The sequence below is a fragment of the Melopsittacus undulatus genome, chromosome 4, assembly GCF_012275295.1.
Source record: "Melopsittacus undulatus isolate bMelUnd1 chromosome 4, bMelUnd1.mat.Z, whole genome shotgun sequence".
In the NCBI taxonomy this organism is placed as follows: domain Eukaryota; kingdom Metazoa; phylum Chordata; class Aves; order Psittaciformes; family Psittaculidae; genus Melopsittacus; species Melopsittacus undulatus.
Window position 1 is genome coordinate 106,474,006 of NC_047530.1, and position 22,791 is coordinate 106,496,796.

Genomic DNA, 22,791 nt, shown 5'->3' on the forward strand with positions numbered 1-22,791 from the left:
GACAGATGACAATACAGGATAAGCCCTTTATCATGTTTCACTTTTATTGAACATTTCCTGCAAATGCAGATTTCAACCTTGCTTCAGGTTGTACGCATCAACTTAAGCCATTAGAAATCAGTATGTTTGGAAATCCAAAGCCTTGTAGTGGTTAAGGGGTTCGGTAGTGGTTGATTTCTGTAGTTAGAGAAATGACAGTGGTGTAACAGTCACTCGTAAAAGCAGTGTGGCGCAAGAGGCTCTTTGGTGCCAAAAACACTGTCAGTGATGCATTTCTGAACACTACTGAGTAGAAAGCAATCCAAGTTACAACTCTCCCTCGCAGTGCTAGAGAAACATTAAAGGACACTGGAGACTCCCATATCTTGAGAAGTCTGCGAAGAAATATCACCATTAAAGAAAAGCTGTATAAAAATCAATGACAAAAGACTTTGATGAGAAAGTAGATACTCTTTCATCCTTAAACACAGGTCAGGTATAGTCCAGCCCTATAGCAGGCATATTAAATAACAGATTTAACGTGATCTACACATTGAGGTCTCAAAGATCACTGCCTTAATCTTACACCCATTTACAAGGGCATTCACATGGCAAGGTATTCGCATTATCTAGATCTTCAGCAGTGCCTAAAGAACACACTGCTTACATACCAGCACGCAGTCATATGTTAAAACACCTAGAATTATGTAGAAACCTCAGATTTCAAGTGAAGTCTAAGAAACCTTACAGAAACTTGTAAGTTCATATTTCTACTGACTTGTGATTTCTTTTTAAACCTGATAAATGTAACAAAACTGCAGACTTACTTGTGATTCTTTTTTCCCCAAACTGCAATGTATAGGCCGATCCTCGCGTAGATATACACATATATACAAAATCCATAGAAAACTCAAAGTCCTGTAGCAAGACTCCTAACTTAGGCAGAAAAACACTACAGATACCATAAGGGACAAACAGAGATAAAGGGCCAATTCTGTCATCACAAGCACTTCTGGTTCCACACTAACTTCAGTCATTATTGCATGCATTAGATACCCAGAGTTATATATATCTCTGGGTACAGCTGAGCCAACTGACTAAATTACTCTTTCAATATATCTCACTTTCAACCTGATCTAGAAGTCAAGGTACTATTTAACATGTCAAGTAGAAGAGGAGGGAATAAAAACCAAGCCTCATGTGATTTGCTACAGCATCAAGTGTAATTATTTGCACAACCTGACCGGGTTTAACAAAATGGCAAGTTTCCATTTCAAAAAGCTATTCTACCACCTGCATGGCAAGAAACACAAAAGAGAAAATGTACAGCTCCTCAGACACTCATTTACAACTATCACCTCTAAAACCAAACATTCTGCCCCTGTTAAAATGCAGGTTGGCTTCACTGAACTACCACTGCAAATCCTAGAGTTGCTTTTTGAACTGTGCCTGCCTCTGCATCTGGTACACAGCTGGACCACCTGCACCCCCTAGCTGTCACAGGTAAGACACAGTACTTGTATCTAACTTACATTCATTTTCAACTTCAAATTTATTGAGGCAGTTTATATCAATGTATCCAGAAAATAATTCAGAAAGAACCCAAGTATACCATTTAAACATCTTCATGATTTATCCATTTACACACTCAGTACACAAACAACCCAGCCTCTGTACAGGTTCATCACATGCAAACCACCCAGCAAGACAAAAAACTGGAATTAAAAATAAGTCACAACTCAGTGTACTGGTTCAACTGCATCTCCATTTACCAAATGGCACATTGAATAGTCTCTAAAATAAGATGTTTTTAACAATCTTGTTAAAAAATTCTTGGGCAAAATATTTCTAGACTTAAAAAACATCCAGGTTTTTTCAAAACACTCAAGATACTATACAACTTAGAAGAACCTTGAAATAGGTTTTACAAGGTTGTTAACCAAGGTATTTACATACCAAATAATGTAAAGCAAAAAACTGGTATTTCTAATGACAAAAAAGGTGATGCATTAAAGATTTATGAAATTAAAATTAAGGCTCTTTGTTATAGTTCTTTATGTAACTTTACATAATAGCCAACTTTGGAAATGTCAGTCTTGCACATTCTTGTCAATCTACTGCCTTGAAAGCAGTAGAGTATATTAAGTATTACTTTGAATAATTACATTGCTACTTCTATGTTTGAGCATGCTTTTGAAACACTGTCATTATGAAATATTTACAATGTGTAGCCTTCAAACTTGATGGAAAAGCCCAAGTATGAGTGTCTGCTTTGAGTACAAACAACATACTTGCAAAAGCCTTTTACTTCTCAAAATTAAAAGCAAATTCCTACAGTCTTAATAAGTAAACCAGCCCTGAAAAGGTTTCACGTGGGCCTGAACGTGGACAGTAAAAGTGATGTGATGTTACTCAGACAGTACTGGTTTTCACTTTAGGCTGACCTATTCTTTGTATCAGACTCCTTATGCATGTAGAAAAATTAAATATATCTTTAAAAAAGTTACTTCAAGCCCCACACATCCTTTCTGAGCTCTGCCCATAGGTACTGGGAAAATCAATACTGTCTTCTTGGCTGGAATGATTGGTCCACAGTTTATTTCAGGAGGCGTGTTCGACTAAAAGCAACTTGCCGTTTTGCAACGTCCTCTCTCTTAAAAAGCACAGTGATGTAAAACACTGAAGACAGAACACACACAAGAAAAAAAAAACAGAATGGAATGGTAACCTAAAGATCAGATCCATTAGCCATTTCCCCTACTATATCAAAATTTGTAGTCAGAATTGTCTTTATTGACTTTATTTTTCATTTTTGTACACAAAGAAAAACATGTTCATCTCCATCATGAACAAAAAACTTTAAAAGGCAGAACTAGAAGACATTTGTGTCCTTCACCAAAGCAAAGCTGTGCTAAAGGTTCCAAACATTTCCATTTTTAAAATAAATATTTTCTTTTTTTTTTCATTGTCTACATTCCAGTCTTCAGAATGTCACTGGAAACTGCAGCCTATCATGAAATACACACTTTTAAACAGAGTCCCAGCTCACTGTGTTTGGTAGCTTGCCATACCATATCCAGCTTGGTTAGGTATTACAGGAGCACCTTGTCCCTGGGGAGGCTGAGCACCAAATCCACCCATCCAGGCAGCAGATGGCGATTGGCTTAAAAACAAACAGGATGGTTAAAAACAGGAAAGGGAAAAAGAAACACATCATGCAAACTAGTCAAATTATCTACAAGACAAGAGACCAAAAAAAAACAACAACAACAAAAAAGAACCTATACCATACTTCCTATACTACTATTCATAGAATCATGGAATGGTTTGTGTTGGAAGGGACTTTAAAGCTCATAAAGTTCCAACCCCTGCCACAGGCAGGGACACCTTCCACTGGAGTAGCTGCTCCAAGCCCCTGTGTCCAACCTGGCCTTGAACACTGCCAGGGATGGGGCAGCCACAGTTTCTCTGGGCACCCTGTGCCAGCGCCTCAACACCCTCACAGGGAAGAGCTTCTGCCTAAGGGCTCAGCTCAGTCTCCCCTGTTCTGGCAGGTTCAAGCCATTCCCCTTGGCCTGTCCCTGCAGGCCCTTGTCCAAAGCCCTTCTCCAGGTTTTTTTGTAGCCCCTTTAGGCACTGGAGCTGCTCTGAGGTCTCTTCGGAGACTTCTCCACAATGAACACTCATACCACTGAATGAATGAATGAACTACTCATACCAATTTCTTCTTATCTTTAATAAAAAATGCGGGTTAAGTGCTACAGCACGCTATTCTTGAAAGTGTCATAAGCTTTTTAAGAACAAATTCTAAAGAAGTTAAAATGTCCATAGGTAGCTGCTGCTCTCCAGGGCTGTGAACCCTTCAGGCAATACCTGGGCTCCCTGTCTCAGCCTCTCCAGTATTCACTACCTCAAGTCAGAGTCCAGAAGATCTGAAACTACTGTAGGAGAGGGTCTCCGTGCCTTCTGTCTCAAAACACTTATACACATGAAGTATGTGAGTTAAGTGAAAGTCAGAGTGACTCACCCCTTTATTTGGTCCATGGAAATCATTAAATATCAACTTTAAGCACATATGAGTCTTGAAAGCTTGTTCAATCCTTGAACCAACTAAGCCTGAAACACTCAGATCTAACATTCTTGGAATAATCTAAAAGAATTAAATACTCACTCTACTCCAAAACCCTGTTGATTCCATGCTTGGCCATACATTCCATATGATGGTACTTGCCACCCATTAGCCATATATTGCCCATACTGCTGTGGATTTCCGTATACTTGGCTCCATTGCCCCCACTGGCTGTAATCCACCTAAGGAGAGAATAATTCACAGTACTTCAGGTTCTAGAGATGGATTATGTTCCTTTTGTACTGCTGAAGGCAAAATTTTGGGTGCTATCAATTGCACGACTAAAAGGAGCAGAGATCAGCAAAATAAGACATCACTGTGACTGAAACACGTCTTTGTGTGTTTGAAATACCAAAAGAATATTTGAATGGATAGTCACCTTATCTGCAGTTAGTGAACTAGCAAAAATCAGAATTACCTCAAAGTTTCTCCCTATCTTGAATCATATCCAGAAGACAGTAACAGATATTCCATCAAAATCACTAGCCCAATTTGATGAACAACTGGAACATAACTGAGACAGAACACTGAATTTCGTTAAGCACTCCAGCACAAAATTCAGCTATCATAACTGGGAAGGTATGACAGGTATATACACGATTGTTTTTGTAATACAATGAAAAGGTAAAAGTACAGTTACCTGTTGGAAGTTTTTAGTCATATCAGGGGACTCTTTACCCCAATAACATTTAACAACATGTCCTTCAATTGTGGTTCCATTAACTGAAACAATAGCGTGTGCTGCACTTTCATGGGTTGAAAATCTGAAGGATGTAAAAACAAACTCATGTTATGCTTCATAGTACTTTCACCTTGTTAAAAAGCAGTGACTCCATCCATACATCCAGGATATCCAGAGAAAAAGATCTGCTTTCACAGATACTCATCTTTCCAGGTAGGAAGATTGGTGGCCACTTTTTAAGGTTCCAAATTTTTCAATGAACATATGGTGACAGCTTTAAACATACCAGCAGAAGCTCAAGCAAGCAAAATTACATAAAGATGAAACATTATTACACAAACAAAACAACAGATTGTTTTTCTCTCTCCATACCTGACAAATGAGTAACCTTTTTCTGGAAACACCCTTATTTCCATTATCTGTCCAAATGGGGAAAAAGTCTGTCTCATAAGTTGATCTACAACACACAACATTTTTGAGTTAGTAACCATCCCGGTGACCAAGAAGCTTCAGTAATACCAACAGCAACAGAACAAATCCTACCTGTTAGCCCAGAGGCGATTCCTCCACAGTACACAGTACAATTTTTTGGACTTGATTGATTTACTACATCTTCAAATCTCAACTGTTTTGTATTATCTGTAAAGAGAGAAGACTGGTTTTAAGCAGTAGGCTATCAGTAACCAGAGCCTCAGACACTTACCTCATACACAAGGATGAATTACACATTTAAACACACACATTCAATATTTTATGACAGACCAGCAGTGCTATTACTCTAATATACAAAAAAAAAACCCTATCCTTTAAGATCTGGAAGTCAAACTAGATACATAATTGATACGATTTTGGCAACATTATGTGTCATTCCTCCACTGAACAGTGCCATGCAAGACAGCAAACACAACAGAGCATTATATGAAGGTCTTACTTTCTTGTGTATTTTTGGGGGCTGGTGGTTTCCGCGTTGCCCAGTTAGTTCTGATCTGACGGCCTCCCAACCACTGGCCTCCCATGTGTACAATAGCATTTTCTGCATCCTAAAGAGATTAAAATAGAGATTGTAACACAACCAAACAAGTAGGACATACAAGTCTGCTTCCAAGAAAGACTTGTTCGGCGGTTATTTCTGTTGACAACAGTAACAGTACTAAAAAACACATATGAAATTCTGAGTAACCACTGCAAGCAGCCAAAAATGAAATAACTTGAGGCCCATCAGAGAAGGTGCTCAAGTGAGCTGGTAAAACCTTTCTGCTATCCCCATTTTCTGCACACAGGATAAAAGCCAACTACAGTCATACATATACTACCTGTACACAACCTGCATCTTTCAGGATATCTGAAGGCTGCCCCAAAAAAGCGTAAAGGTCATACAGATGCCAGAAGCAATTACTGAAATAAAACAACTATCATTTTAACTATTGAAAAATCAAACTGTTTTGCCAATGACTATTAAATACACAGCACACAAAAGTATATTTAATGATCAACAGAAAGGGAAGACTTTTAAAATTGCCAGAAACGCTCAGTGAAAAGTTTCTCAGCTGTAGCTCAATAACACTTATAGCCTTAAGTATGTATCTGCAAAAGACATTGTACAGCACAATCTGAATGTGTTTTTTCAGAGTCTGTAACGCTGAGACATAAACAGATTGAGCACATTGCTTTTATTTAGTATTTGGACACACAAGCCCTGTCCCATCCTCTCTTCTGCCCTCTGGAGGCATGCAAGACATGTCTGAGCACAGACTGCTTTGTAAAGTCATTGCATGAACAGACATAAAAGTGAGTCCGGGGCCCATATGGCTCAGCTTCTATCTCAAAAATGAATTAGAAGACAATCTTTAAAGTTCACATTGTAAGCAGAAGCATTAAGTAAGCACGGGGTAACTTTGCTAACACTTCCATGTAGCAATTTTTTCTCCACCTGCTTTGAAAGAAGAGAGGGAGAGCAAATGGTACAGATGTTTGAAATGCTTTCCCAAGGGCACAAACCATAAGAAAGAGAACACCAAGTACACAGAAAAAAGAGAACACATGGACAAGATACAGTGAGCAGCTAACACTGTCCTGACTCACACTGAAGGCTCCTAGCTATAGCATTCATCTCTAACTCAAGTCACTCAGAACCCCAATCCTCCTAAGTATTCATTACACAGGGTGCTCATTTTTAAGACAGTACATAAAGAAATTACAAAATGACTGATAAAAGGAAGACTAAAACCACTAGACAATAAACACAAACCTCACTCAAACACCCTCACTCCCAAAACGTGAGTAAATTACCAGCTGACTAGGAAAGGCAACTACCTCTAATGAACCTTGCTGCCAGCCTTGAGGGTCACTGCAATGACACAAATGGAACAAGCCCATGTTGTAACTGTTCCAGTTCACCATAGGAATTGAATTTTCTCACAAGTGTGGCATGCATCAGGACCTCAGGCTAGAGACCTGCAATCTGGGAACACATCCCACTTCCCCCAGCCTAGTGGGACAACAATAGTCTGAAAAATAGGCCTTGAACTGCCAGCACAGGATGGTGGTGCCACAAGCACAGAAGTGCGGCTGCAGTCTGAAAGAACAGCAATCAGGACAAGTTTTGCAGGTACTTTTTAGTATGACATTTAAAATTTAGCCATTTAGGTTAGATGTAAGGAAGAAGTTCTTTACTGTGAGTGTGACGAAGCACTGGAACAGGGTGCCCAGAGAAGCAGCAAATGCTCCATCCCTAGCAGCATTCAAAGCCAGGCTGGACAGAGCCTTAGGTGACATGGTCTAGTGTGAGGTGTCCCTGCCCATGGCAGGGGGGTTGGAACTAGGTGATCTTAAGGTCCTTTCCAACCCTAACGATTCTATGATTCTATATGTCCCAAATCCTTAACTGTGTGTGGTTTTACTGAGCAAAGTATTTAAGGAAAATGGTTTAGTTTCCACACATTGCCCTTATGTACCTCTGAACACACAGCTCCATTCTCCTATCAATTTTCACAAGTTTCTCATGTTGTTTGACATTTAACTTCCAAATTACTAAGGATTATTTGTTGAGTTAATAGATTTGTTGTTAACAGAACATAGATTTGTTAATAGATAATAGCACTATTTTTATGACTACCACACTGATTAAACTCTACAAATAACACCTTTAACATCTGGATCAGTAAGGGGCACAAGTCCCTTGTTAAAAGCATTTCTTCCTTAGCATGCATAACATCATCCATCACGTAAGATCATCCATCATGTAAGACTATCCAACACAAAACCAAGAACAACCTTCAGTTTTACAACACGCAGAAGCAAATGCTTTATTAGTGCAGAATCAGCTCTTAGCTGAGAATCACTCAATACAAAGACCCATTTTAAGAGTCCAAAATAAGAACTAAAGTGAAGGACCAACCAACAGCTTATGAAGATGCAGAGCTCAAGGAAGTAAATCTGGCTGTACCTCACAGTATGACACAATTGGTTGCCTTAGGTCTCCAGAAAGACTGAGCTTTGGCACAAACCTATATCTGGAAAATCACAGAATACTTTGGGTTGGAAGGGACCCTAAAGATGATCCAGTTTCAGCCCCCTGCCATAGGCAGGGACACCTTCCACCAGAGCAGGTTGCTTCAAATGCCCTCCAACCTGGGCTTGAGCACTGCCAGGGATGGGGCAGCCACAGCTTCTCTGAGCAGCCTGTGCCAGCGCCTCAGCACCCTCAAAGACCAAACCCTGCCATGTAGCATGGCACTGTGCTGCTGACAGCTCCAAGACATCATTTTGTAGGAGAGCTCCCACCTTAACACAGGGACCTGACGTGGTACCTCAGCTAAGAGACCCAAAGCACTGCTGACCAGACCAGGCACCCAGCTCGCTGTAGGAGAGACGGTTCCACAGGCTGAGCTGAACTACCATAACTCACCCAAACAAGCTTGCTACACTGAGGTATCTCCTTTCACAATGTTCTCACAGCATTGCTATCATCCAAATTGTTTCAATCCTTAACCACAGATAAGGAAAGCTTCTGACTAAAGTACATTTGTCCCATACATGCAAATTTATTTCCCTTGGGAAAGCCTGATACACAGTGAACACATAAACAAAAAGGCAAAACTACAGGTGGAAAACAGGCAATGATTTTCAGTGAACACAGTGCTTACTCACCAGTTTGTTATAAAAAGATACAAAACCATAGCCTTTTGACTTTCCAGTTGCCATATCTTTAACTACCCGTGCATCCCTGTGAAGAGAAGCACAGCTATATGAGGGCGATATTAATAACCTGCAAAATAAAAACTAAAAGGAACCACACACACTGTATCGTGAGCATAATTTTGTCTTAGCAATTCAGTTAGCCCTACAACTACAAGTCATTCCTGAACTCTCCCTATTGCTTCTTTACCTGTTAGAAAAAAGCAGTAGGACAAAAAAAAATAACATGTAATAAACATGCAACCTAACCACATAACCTATGCTGGCTAGGGCTAGAATGCTCAAATTGGGCAGTATAAAGAGAGACAACGTTTCCTTTTCTAGTATTCTATTGGCTAGGGTCCTCTAAGGTTTACTGTTCTAGAAATTACTGTAACAATTCTAGCTAAGTTACCATGCATTCTCTAAATAGTTAAAGGTCTTCTGCCTACTGATACCAAATATATGAAATATTAAAAAAATGGAAAAAGAGGAAAAAATAGGAATTAAAAGGCATACATGGCCTGTTAACAGATTTCTTTATTTTTCTTGGTCAACTCTCTAGCATCATTTTGGAGTTTGGGGAGCTGTAAATTTTGAAAAATTGACATTTTCAGATATTTAAAGAAAAGGAGAATAAAACTAACAACAATGCTAAGCACACCAGTACGAAAACAACAAATTTACACAGAAATTTTAGTGAGTAAGTTAAAATGATTGGAAATATAGAACTGCACTGAATATAGAATGTTAAAATGTAAATACTAAAATATGTATATATAAATAATGTATAATAAGAATAAATAGAAATGAGAAAAAATCTACAACTGAGTTCCAGTGTGCACAGTTCCTTGCAGTTAGCCTTCAAGATCCTGTCCATTCTTATGAGCAATTCTGCAAAATAACCAGAATGCTATTACTTTTAATTGTGACTTGGACTTTAGAAAAACTGCAGGTCTCAGGTATAAATATAGATTGAGAAAACAGAAACCTGAATTATTCTCTTTAAAACCCCATTTTAAAACAGTACTTACTTACCACATTAAGAGACAAAAAGCAAAGTAAACAAAATAGCAAGAGGTAAGAAATAAGATTTATGATTTCATTTCAAAATGTACAGAACAAGAGAAAACTCAGCATTTTGCTCTTAGAACTATATCCCTGCAAACCTTCATGTGCAACTTCATGTACTCTTAAGGACACACATACTTTAGCACTCACAAGGATGCTTGTCATATTTAATGTGTTCCATTAAAACACCAGGTGATTTAGGATCACCTCAATTATCTATGAGAAGTTTAAAGTAACCTTCTCTTAACTGGCAGAAATGTGCACATATTGTAAATCCACCATTTTTTCATTTAAATATTATAATCTTGATTCATCCCATTATCATCCCCCAAAAGCAGATTTCATTTTCATTATTAGCTTTTGTTTAACACGTTCATCACAAGTTACTCAAGTAGCTGCTTCATTAAGTTACATTCCAATTACCCAGCTTACTGCCTATGAAATGCAGTATAAATGCATACACAATACACAAAGATGCAACATATACCAGTTATCAAGTCACTACTCTGTACACATTCTAAACAACAAAAAGTCACACTTAGGAACAGTAATTAAGAATTAATAAGAAGCTGAAGGACATTAGCATATAAATTAGGTTAAAAGCACATTGCTTTCAGCAAAACCAGAGCACAATTACATTACTGTATTTGCAATCATTATAGATATTAAGATGAAACAATAACCCCTCTTCACTGCCCACCCAACATAAGGAAATCAACATCAGAAAATCATCTAGAGACAAGAACTAACATTTCAACTCAAACATATTTTCACTGTCATTTTCTAACTGATATTGGAAATGTTTATGATGATACTTACGATATTTTACCAAAGGGAGCAAATGCTGACTTGATGTCTTCTGTTGTTATTTCTGGACTTAAATCCCCAACGAACACATGGAAGTGATCTGAAAATAAATAATTTACTTATCAAATATTTAACTGCTATCTACAATGTCAACTCCTGCGAAAGTGATGCTCTGCACACCGCACTGGGAACCACGACTCCATTGGATGAGCAGCAGCAATTTAATCTGTCCACTCCGGTTTCCCCAGTCGTAAAGCAGAAACAGAAGAATTAGTTTGCCAACTTCTATTAAACACAAGATGGGAAGGAGAAGAGTTATGTTTAAATGTATTTATGACAACATATTACCACGATGTGAAGGATTTGTGTAGAAGTGATACTGTGGCATTACTTTACTTACTGGATGTATCCTTTTTCTGGCTACTTGGTGTTGTTGCCCAGTTTACTTTGACCTCCTGAAAACAAGCATAAGATTTAATATGAATTCACAAAATCCTTACATTTTATAAGTCCATTCAAGGGTGGGTTACAACAATGTCTACAAGTCACCACTCAGTATAAAACACTGTCATAGTTAGAACATCACAAACAGTATGTTTCCTAAACAGGACTGACTTTTCCAAATCAGTATTTTATTAATCTAAAAATATTAAACTTGAGAAACACCTTCAAGAAAATGAACATCCCACAGTTTTATTAAGAGTTTTTACACAAACCTTAAATCTAAGATTTAAGAGTCCTTAAATCTAAGATTCCAATGTAAGCAACTTACCTTCCCCAAAATTTTTCTCCCATTCATAGCAGCTAATGCAGCAGCTGCATCTCTGTGTTCATAAAATTCCACAAAGCAATAAGGGTCATTGCTTGTATGCTGCAAAACAGAAAATCCAACAGAAGAGTTGACCCTTCTGCTATCGGGTTGCTGAGAAGAAAATCCAGGAAAATATATTACTTATAGTTAGAAACTTTAAAAATGATTTGCATTAGATTTATGAAATAGCCTTTGACATTACACTTAAATGCAAGAATTCTTAAGATGGACTTTTATTAAAGGTCTAGTGATATCTGAAGTATAGTGTACTTTCTGTGAGGGCTCAGTACTTGAGGTTTATTACATTAAGAATAATTCAACTAACCAGAAACATGATCTGCAGACTGGATGAAAGGGGAGGTGGGAAAGGGAAGAATGGAGAGAAGAACAAATACAGTCTTCTGACTCATGCATATACTCAAAAGCTTAAAAGGTTTGTTCCCCAGATACATTATTGCCAATTTTCTCTCTCCTCCTACTTAAGAAGTCTTTCCCTGTATTTGCCTAAAAATCACAGCCAGAATGGAACCCAGAAGTTGCATCTTCTCAGTCTCACATGAAAAATGTTATAACCAGCAGCTGGGAAACATCCGTTTAAAAGAACTCAAAACAGTCTGACTGGGGGAAAAAAAAGACATCAATTGTTACTCTTAAATCTGGGGTGCAAGCTGGTTTTGTAAGATAGCCTAATAAAACACCTTTAAACATAGTAAATGACAAACAAAACTCACTTAAGTATTAAATGTACCGAACTATTAAGAGCAAAGAACATAAAGTTGATCAAGTGGAAATGATGATTGGAATGCCATTGGATTTAATCTGCCTAAAGGATGTAATGAGTACAAAACCTAGAGCCTTACACCAAAATATCTACACTAACTACTTTTAGTACTTCTTTACACTAAGTGCTCTCCATGTGCACAGACCAGGAGATGACAAACACTAATACTGAATTAAACCAATTATTTCTTGCACAGAGAAGGGTCTAGCATGTAAAGACACTGTTTTGGCACCACTGTTCTTGCATGTCAACACCCCCCAGTGTTAGGTAGAAGGCTCTAACTCAAGTTGGGAGCAGGACTTTGCCAGTTTTATTATTTAACTTCTGGAAATTCACACATGCTTATATGGACAAAAAAATCCAATTCTGCCCTGTTAAACTGGATTGTACCTCTTCAATAGCTCTGTCTACACCTGAACAAGGAAGTTAAGATCTCACAGCTGAACTGATCACAAGGCCTTTCTATACCCAAAATGATCAAGCAGTCTGAAGACATCCTTCTAAATAGTCAGTATGAGGAGTCTATAACTGATGCAAAATGTGCAAAGAAAATACACCTGATATCATAAAAAAGACTTTAAGTCACAACAGCCATGAAATGCTCTAAGAGCACATTCACCCCAGATGCCTCAAAACAGTGAGCCTTAATTCACTCCTCTTCCCATACCACCTTCCTCCTACAATGAAAACAAGATAAGGACTTAGCAGATGAGTACAGTCTGTGCTTCAAATGAAGTGCAATTTACTTTTAGACTGTGGAGAGGTCTTCTCTACCACTAAGAGCTTGTCTGAACATGAAAAGATCCTCTTTCACAGATACCCAGACCCTGAGGAGTTTGAGATACCTGTACACGCTACTCACGCCACCTTGAGTATTATATACCCCCAAAATAACCACTTCAAATCTCTGAACACTTGATATATGTCATATACTGTACAAATTTAAGAGACAGTGATCAAAGAGTCGATGTATCTGGCTGAACAGGGGAAGGAAACAGAAAAATCACAGAAGTTTTTAAAGCATTCAGGTATAAATTTGACCAATGGTGGCAGTAACAAGACAGGTAAGAACCACTTAAATGCAACTCAGTGCCTGTGAGAAGATGACAACACTGATCAGGAGGATGGACAGCATGAATAGGTACTTCGACAGAAGTGCTGTAGCTGCAGGCCAATTCCAGTCTAGAACCCAACTCGCACTTGCTGACTGCTCAGTGATAGGGGATTAGGTCAGCTCAGTGTGCTCACCTCCAGATGACTGAATATAGCTGTGAGTAGCTTTTTGTTCAGCTCCTCAGTTCAGAAAGATGCCTCACTTCTTATTTGTATGGTTATGTAAAATCCTAAAACCATAAAGTCTAAATCAACTACAAAGAGTGTTGTTGGAACTTCTCATCTTGTTCTCAAGAAATCACACTAATGCTAACATCTCTCAACTGATGAGGGCTGGAGCTGCAGTACCTTATTTCTAATGAGCCTGTGACAATCAAAGTTGTTTCTTCAGAGAAAAAAACCCAAACAACAATCGTGCTCTGTTACCCTTCTGTTTAGTCACCTTTCTCCAATAAACCCGTAGAGTATGTGGCTCTTATCTCTACTAGAAGGTTTTAATTAATGGGGACTGATTAATGAAGACAAAGAAGAGAGTGATTAAACAAGCATCAGATGGATAAGAAGCCACTAAAACCACCTCCAAAAAAGCAGTGTGTCACATTGAGGGGAAAAGAAGACCACAGAGGAGTTACTAGGAGTGTTCCTAAGTCTGCTTTCAAGGCTTGCCTTTTAATATCTTCATTAACAATCTTGGCCAAAAAAAAGTAATGTGACTGTACACAGGAAATCTGTAATCACAGGTTAGTAACAAGCATAAGTAGTAGTAGTAGAAGTAGGAAGAGCATACAGAATACCAGAGCTGAAGAACCAAAGACTGAATGCAGCTAAAGTTCTGATCAGTCCCTGCCAGGAGTTCCAGTTATAAATGCACAAGGAAGGAAAAATATTAAGGATAAAGAAATCGCTTAGGATGTGCCAACAAGATAGTGGAAATGGAACCAATCCTAAAGGTATTGGAGCATTTGCAATGGTGAGAAGAAAGTATTAATACTTACCACTGTTTTGTACAAAAGACCTTGTCTGGGATACTATGGGAATTCTGTCAATTTGTTTCAAGAAAAAATTCATTTAAGAACAGAGTGATGCAGACAAGAGCTGTTTGCACTGGCACAGAAGTGACTCAGGAAGAACGCAGCTTGTTTTGAAGGATTTTGGACTTTTCATCCATAGTGAAGCAGCATTTAGTCAAGAGGAAAAAGAATTACTGAGGCTCATGTTCAAATAAAGTAAAAAAATGTACAAAATAGCCATGAGTAACACTTGAAACAATGAGGTTTCTGATCATCACAATGGGATTCTGAAAAGAAGGGGTAACAACCTTCTAAAGAAAGTGGAATCTCATCATCAGCTGGTGAAGGGTATGTCAGGGCTACAGGCAAAAGTACAGGACTCTGCACAACAACAGGTCTCTTCTGCAAAATGTTATCCTCAAAGCCAAGCACAATCAACCTAAAAACCCACTATCAGGAACGGCAAAAGAAGCCCCCAACTCCATTTATGTTGCATAACTTATCATCACTTACATTATATTTGCTACCCCCCTGGAAGTGGCCTTACCTCTGTTATCATTTTACAGCTTTTGCATGGTCCAATCTGGCTGAATAACTGAAGTATAAGAACTTCAGTCACATCTCTGGAGAGGTTTCCTACATAGCTACACAAGGAAACAAATAAAATGGGATTTTAAACCACATGTTTTCATCTTTTTCACATGTCATTATAATTTTAAACTCTTAAATGACTATGAAACATCTCCCTTTAAATATCCCACATATCTTAAAGATACTATTTACAAATTATGTCATGATATAGTGTTAATGCAGCATTCCTGTGGTTTCTGAAGTTGGCCACACAACTGGGAACATGACACTTGATTCAGACATAATAGTGGACATGGATATCTAGTGCCAATAGGGAAATATCAGAAGCATGAAGAACATTGCTCAAGAACAAGCAAACAACTAGGAAAAGACATTTTAAGTTTCACTTCCCACAGAGCATCTAATCCAGACTACTTCTGAATTTGGGTACAAACCCACATCAAACTCCTATTACTCCTGGAATAGCTCTCAGACAGAACTGTGCTGCTTTCCAACTCCATCTTTCTGTTTTCCTGAGCATTTGGGAAAGCAGCCCACTTGCCAACAGGCAATTCATGCAACACTGTGCCATAGGAATACTCTGAACAGAGTCTATCTCCACAGCTACCAATCTGTAAAACACCCCAAAGTTTTGGCAGTGTTATCATAACATCACCCATACTTCCTGATTTATTTATAAAACCTTAGAAACAATTCAAGTTCTAAAACACCCATCTAGTTTACACAGAGCCCTGTATTTACCCATATAGCGAGAAACCCAATAGCAGAGTTTGAAAACTACTTCTAGGTACCCTGCTATGTTTTACACTCGCAAGAAGTAAAACCAGGTCATAGGGATGGCTGAGAAGAGTCATGAATGCAAAACTGAACTACTTTTAAGAGAGTAATTTGTAATCAAACTGTAAGCAAAGCCATCAGTTAAGAAAAAGGATTGTCAAAGCACCAGAACTCAGAGTCACAGCACAGGGACATTCATTATCTTTACAAGTAAACCTGTCAAGACACCAAGGATTCAAATGCAATCAGTAACATGAGCAGAACTTTATAGTGGTTCAGCTGTTGAAACAATATACATTTTATTCATTTTACTCTGAATGTCACAATACAATAAACTAAAGTCAGTCTGAGCTGCTAATACACTTCAGGGAATATAAATGTAAACCAGCATTTCTTAGCCTATGCATAAGCCAATTTCTTTTGGGCACAGACATATAAGTGCATGCTTTTCCTTAATGGGTATCCCTTTCTCATTTCTGAAAAGCCATTTCTAGGTTTGACAACTGGACTTTCACCTAGCTTTAGCAAAATTCAAATGGACCCTATGTGAACACTACAGAATGATATCAATAGGGTTTTCTCTATGTTGTAATTCTTTCAACAGCTATGAAACACCTCTGCATATCCTCAGTCAGAACTTAACACTACGCAAGATCCAGAGTGAGTTCCTCATATATCACATAATCCGACTATTAGAAACGGCCATTAAAAACTTTCATGTACTCATTACTTTCTTACTAAATACATTTGAATTAATAGGAGTCATTAACAGAAGCTGCATTTTCAGCCTGTATTGTTACAAAGCATTTCAGTAAGGAAATTAAAACCTACAGAATTCTGCTAAGACCCATTACAGAACAAACTGCCCATCTCATTGACTTTTCAATTCTCTATCCTGAAATCTTAACAGTTAAATATTTATCTACACCTTTGTTCCAAAACCTTAACTCATTTTTTGTTAATCATTCACCAAGATCAAATCATAAATAACTATTAGTTTAAAATGGAAACATTAACCTCTGAAGATGCTACTAAAATCAGAGGAAAAATACAACTACCAGTAGGAATTGCCACATAAAACATCAGGACTGCTGTGAACTTATTACTAGCACTATCTGTATGTTGTAGAACAGAATTAACACCACACCTTAACATACTGATCTAAGCACCTGTACAGTAGCACTGACATGAAATTAAGTACAATTAACTCCTACTAACATCATTTCTAGTGCAACCTCAGATATGCAACACAATTAACACCACAGAAACCCAAAATCTCAGCCTCTTCTCCATAATATTACTATGTACTTTGGAAAAGCAAAACCTCTAAAAATCAAGCTGAAAAATTCCTCTTGGTCTGACAATAAAAAAAAAGGAAAAGCCATTCCTTGGAAATCTATTCCGCTAACTAAATGCCACTACCTACTAGAAGAAATCCCAGGTGGATTTCCAATACCACTATGTTTTCATTAAGACAGCTGTGAGAACACTGCATCATAAACCTTGGCTATAAACCAAGCCACCTCTCCATAAAAATCAGCAATATAATTCTGCATCACCTGATTACCAGATTCAAACAGGATGGAAAGTCCTACTGGTCCAGTAATGCTCTAAATACTTATGATAAATACGGCCTAGATGTTTAGTATTACCACAGTCAGAAGGCATTAATACCTTTCACAAGTTGCTAACACTCTGAAACTTGAGTAATACATAATATAAGGTTCCTGTAACAAGGACAAGATCCACAGAGCCCCAGATCCCTTGAACTGCATTTAAACTATGGGAATACAAACCTTGACAAATTGAGAACAATATACTAAAACGTAAAGTTTGATGACTACTTTCATATCTTCAAGTAAAGTAGGTTGCAGTAATGTCACCTCCTTGAGTACAGGTAAAGATGACTTAAAAACATACAAACATCTTCAGTGCATAATGTCTGAATACTACATAAATAAAAAGTAGATTCAACACACTAGGACAGAAAGCTCGCCATTCTAGAAACACAAAACTCCCCTCAGCTGATGCTAATCACCAACCACCCCTGGCCAGCCTATTGATGCACTCAGTTTTCCCCTTTCTAGCTCAATTTAGACATTATATATAACATAACATAGTATTTTCTATTCTACTTCACAAAATCAAAATAAACAGAAGCACACATGAAGAAAGCACATGGCTTTTAACATGCTCCTATGCAGTAACTTAATCTTTTCCTTAACATTCTAGAGGATGTATTACTCAAACTTTTAAAAATGGTAAAACCCAACAGGGAAGAAGCACTTACTATACTTTTCTAGGCTGTTGTCTTGCTTAATGGGACAGGGCAGCAAAAGTTGTGGCTTTTTGCATACAGGCAATAGGGTTTGTTTCCCTCTGCAAGTCTGAAGCACTTAAACACCAATTAATAAGCAAATACAAAATAAACCCCTAACCATGTATGTATCTCTCTCTATATATAGATCTCCTGATATTACACTATTGAATGCTGCTAACAACACAAAGAATAACAAACTGTATTTGAAATTCAGAGATCTTGTAGAATTATCTAAAGAATAAATGAAACACATATCAGCAAGTAATGAGCTTTCAAATTAAATTCTGGCTTGAAAAGAAAAATCCTCTTTGTGAAGGTAAACAGGGTTTTATTGTATCTTAGTTAGACAAGACAGGGACATTTACAGCCACTAGTTTAGGTCCACAAAACTTCCCCTACATACTGCTTAGTGGAAAGATAGTACGTTTTCATACTCACACAGACAAAGTGAAAGAAGAGACAGATTCCATATTGAAATGAAGAAAGTATGATAAGCAATGCAGTAACTGATGTGGTGAAAAGCCCATAGAAATAGCATCCCTGCCTAGTGCTACTGAACTACTAGAAATAAAATGATACCAAGAAAAATCCACTCTGTAGACTCTGCTAGCAGACTATGTTTGTCTACAACAGAACTGAGCTGAAAGGAAGACCAAGAGAAGGGAATCCTGCTCCTGGTTCACAACTGAAGTCCTATTTCTGCACCATCTCCACATCCCACAACACTTGGAATAGACCACTAATGATACAACAACTTGGAGGTATTCTGGTACTGCTCACCAAGTTTTCCTAAAGCCATTAGTAAGAAGAACACACAGATTTGTAACTTTTATTTCCGTTATCAGCAAGAGCTGGTAACATAAGCAACACACAAGGCTTCTGGTAGTTTGGTTTCCATCTTAAAAGTAGAACAGGACCTTCATACAGCTTATGATCGACCAGTACTCACAGAAAACAGAGTTTAAGTGTCCTATATTAAAAAAAAACTCTGGAAAATCAAAAGCCCACAGTTCATTTTAGGACCAGCTGAAAAATTACATGGTGTGAATGTTCTATATCCCGTTCAAATCAAGGGTTGTGACAAATCCTACAAAAAGACCTCCCCCTTTCTCATAGTTATCTTCAAGTTGTTCAGAGCAGTAAGGAAAACTTTTGGGCAGAAGATGCTGAATGTTATTCTTCATATTTCTACACAGGGCTGCTAGTTATGAAATGTGGGAAATAAACATGCAAATTATGCCTGTTTTCTATATTAAGCTTCAGAAAATATTTTGAATTCTTAGAGGTTCATGACTGACCCATCATGATGGAAACCAACATAACAGCCCTGCAAGTACCACAAATGGAAACAATATTCCTGAGTTATTGAAGATGGGTATAAACGTTCAGTGAGCAGCAGTTAGGTGAGGTCTTCTTTCTTTTAGAATCATAGAATAGTTTGGGTTGGAAAGGATCTTAAGATCATCCAGTTCCAATCCCCCTGCCATGGACAAGTACACCCTTATGATTAAAAACTTGCCTGCAAATGTCCAAAAAGAAACTTCCTTTATAGCCTAGGTTGGATGAAGCCTTGGGTGATATGGTTTAGTGTGAGGTGTCCCTGCCCATGGCAGGGGGGTTGGAACTAGATGATCTTAAGGTCCTTTCCAACCCTATCTATTCTATGATTCCCAAGGGAATAAAGGAAACACTGAAGACATTCATAAAGTATCACTTAAACTATCAACCAAGCACTTATGCATGTGGTCAAACAGCTACTGAAACACTTTGCTCTTCATTTAATTCCCACCTCATGAAAGCACAAACAAAACCAAGGAGCTCAACTTACAATATTATTCGCTGGTCTTGGGGGCTAGTGAATTGTATTCATGAGAGACTGTAACTCCTCTACCTGAGAAGTATTACCCAGGATAATAATCTTTAAAACACAACTTGCAGTTCTACATTTAAAGGTATTTCACATAAAAGGACAAGAGGAAGATGTAAGAAATGCTACAGAAGAATCTTTGTGTTCTATAAAAAAATGCCCTCAATTAATGACAGGAAAGGAACCCTACATGAGTGTGGTTACTACAAAGCTACTAAGAAACAAATGTATGGCTGTTTATTAGCTTAACAAATTAAACAGCCTCACACTGTGCAATAAAACATCTTGGGCAGATGGGGAGATACTATTTCATGCATCTTAGTACAGATGGGATTCTTCCCTTGTCAGTGACTAAGTGGGCTAAGTCAGGTCATCGAACCCACTCCCAATGTAGCACCAAAACTTGCTAGTAGTGAAAGAGCATTCTAATACTTAATCTAGATAGAGAAGAACATTTAAACCTTAGTCTAGATATAGCACTTATTTACAAAACAAGGGGGGAAGCCTGTCAGGAAGAGAACATGAAAACAAAACAGTAAAACTTTGTCCCTTTATCTCTTCTCATTGTAAAGCAACACTCTGAAAACTACATCCACTATCAAGGCCAAGCATTTGGGCAGTTAATGCAAAAAGCATTTAAGATATACTTATTTAAACTATGAATCTTGGGCAGCAAGGGCTAATTAAGTACTTAGACTACACTGTAAACAAGTTAAAGTAACTTCTGCAGACACAGGAAGGAGAAAACACACAAATTGCCTGGAAAAGCCTTAAATGCCAAGTCATCATTTTTGAAGTTGGAACAAAATGCAGAGATACTTCACTCTGCTTTGGTAGTTCCTTTAAAGTGCCCTTCAATCCAAACTATCTTTGGAAGCCTTTCTGAAGGCTATTGTCCCCAAAACTAAACAGACAAAGGTTTCATTTGCACTGACCTGAACTGCGTTTCTCTTATGGACAGCCTGAACATTGTACTGTTGGGGCTGTCCGACACGGACAGCCTGAACTTACACACTGCTGCTCATATAGCCCATAACATCCTCTGGCAACTGGAAACTGAGGCTCTATGAACTCCTTCAAATGGTCAACAACAGAATTAAGTGCTCTCAAGCGCCTGACCACACGTACAACCCCCCCCCCCCCCCCCCCCCCCCCCCGCTATAAATCAACCGGACAAAGAAAACTCATCAAACCTATACCTGCAGAGTCGAAAAGAACTCAATAGCAACCAGAAAACCCCCTCAAATGCATAGTTTTAAACAGAAAACAGATGACAGCCACCAATTGATCAAACCCCGCCTAGGGAGACACGGCCAACATACAGTTATTTCTGCTGCCAGGGCCCAAGAGGCTGCTACAGAGCCACCCCATAAAACACCGGACGGAAAAGCAGTTTTCCCTATCTGCCCGCCATGGAGAGTCTCGTTTCACGGCGCTCCCCATCCCACCCACCGCACGGAGAACACAAAGAACTTTCCTATCGCCGCCACCGCGGTGAACGGAGGACCCGAGGACAAGCGGCCCGGCCGGGCCCGGTGTGAGCCTTACACCCACAGCCAGGCAGTGTCCCCCTACACCGGGCAGGGAACCAGTTAAACCCAGAGTCCCCTCGGCCTCCACCGCGGCGGCGGCACCTCCGTTCCCCGCCGTTTTCGCCCTGAATCGGTGCGACGCGAACCCGCTCCCTCCCCTCCCCGCTCCGGTCCCCGCTCCCCACGGCCTCGGGACCCCCGCGCCGCCCGGCCCCGCTCCTCACACCCGCCCGGCCCGCGCCTCCCCGCCCCCACCGCGGCCCGGCCACGCACGCCTCCGGGAGCGCATCCCCCTGCCCGCCTCGCCTCGCCCCGCCGCCGGCCCGGCTCCCTCCGCCCTCCCCGAGCCCCCGCGCCTCAACCGCGGTCCCCTCCCCACTCACAGGGTCCTGGGTTGCCCGTCGTCTTCCATAATGGTGGGCGAGCTCCGCTCTCAGCCGCAGCCGGGGGCAGCGCCCGAGAGGGGGGCTCGGCCGCGCAGGGAGGCGAAGGGAAGGTAAGGGTGAGGGCCCCGGCTCCCCCCGCTCCGTCTCGACCCCTCGCCAGGTCCCGACACGGCAGCCCCAGACCTGAGAGGGAAGAAACACCACAAAATGGCCGCCGCCACCAGACACTCAGGAAGCCGCGCTCTGCGCAGCCGCGCCCCGCCGGCCCCGCTCCCTCTCGGGACGGATTCTCCTTCCCGGTGCCCACCGCCGCGCCGCGGAGCGCGATGGGGCTCGTAGGCGCTGGCGGGGATAAAGCAGCAGGCCGGGACCCGGGGCCCGTCCCCCTCTGGGGGCTGTAGTCCTGCGGCCCAGCGCCGCCCCGCAGGCACAGGGGCGGAGAGCCGGGACGGAACTACCGCTCCCGGCAGGCCCGGCGGCAGCGGGCCGGAAGGCGGGCCCGGCGGGGCGGCGGACACCGGCGCTGCTGCCGCGGGGGCCGAGCCCGGCCGGTGCCGATTGGCCACCAGTAGCCCGGGAAGATTCACTTGTGCGGCCGCTGCGTCCCCACAGTGCCGGGCACTGCCCCAGACCCGTGGGGAGCTGCAGAGCTGGGCGTCAGGAGGAGGGGAAAGCCCGTGTTGAGCCACAGACCGCCCGGTTTCTGGCGCTCAAAAGCAGAAGTATTGTGGTGGTTTGTGTATAAATGAGGGATAAAGC

General features: G+C 40.2%; 1 protein-coding gene across 4 annotated transcripts; it reads right to left on the reverse strand.

The window, feature by feature from the left end:
• Window positions 1–23: 23 nt before the first annotated feature.
• Window positions 24–22,335, reverse strand: TIAL1 (TIA1 cytotoxic granule associated RNA binding protein like 1). 4 transcript variants are annotated; one of them, XM_034062397.1, is made up of 13 exons: window positions 22,030–22,325; window positions 15,107–15,203; window positions 11,617–11,715; window positions 11,245–11,299; window positions 10,857–10,944; window positions 9,486–9,860; window positions 8,940–9,015; window positions 5,722–5,830; window positions 5,334–5,429; window positions 5,163–5,247; window positions 4,749–4,872; window positions 4,151–4,290; window positions 24–3,142 (listed from the first exon to the last, which is right to left on the reverse strand). In XM_034062397.1, coding segments are annotated over exons 6-13 (750 nt in total). In that variant the 5' UTR covers window positions 9,488–9,860; window positions 10,857–10,944; window positions 11,245–11,299; window positions 11,617–11,715; window positions 15,107–15,203; window positions 22,030–22,325; the 3' UTR covers window positions 24–3,024. The 4 variants fall into 4 exon arrangements, with proteins under 4 accessions (XP_033918288.1, XP_033918289.1, XP_033918286.1 ...); XM_034062398.1 differs by having other exon boundaries at window positions 9,792–9,860; window positions 22,030–22,322; XM_034062395.1 differs by lacking the exon at window positions 9,486–9,860 and having other exon boundaries at window positions 11,617–11,766; window positions 22,030–22,335.
• Window positions 22,336–22,791: the final 456 nt, after the last annotated feature.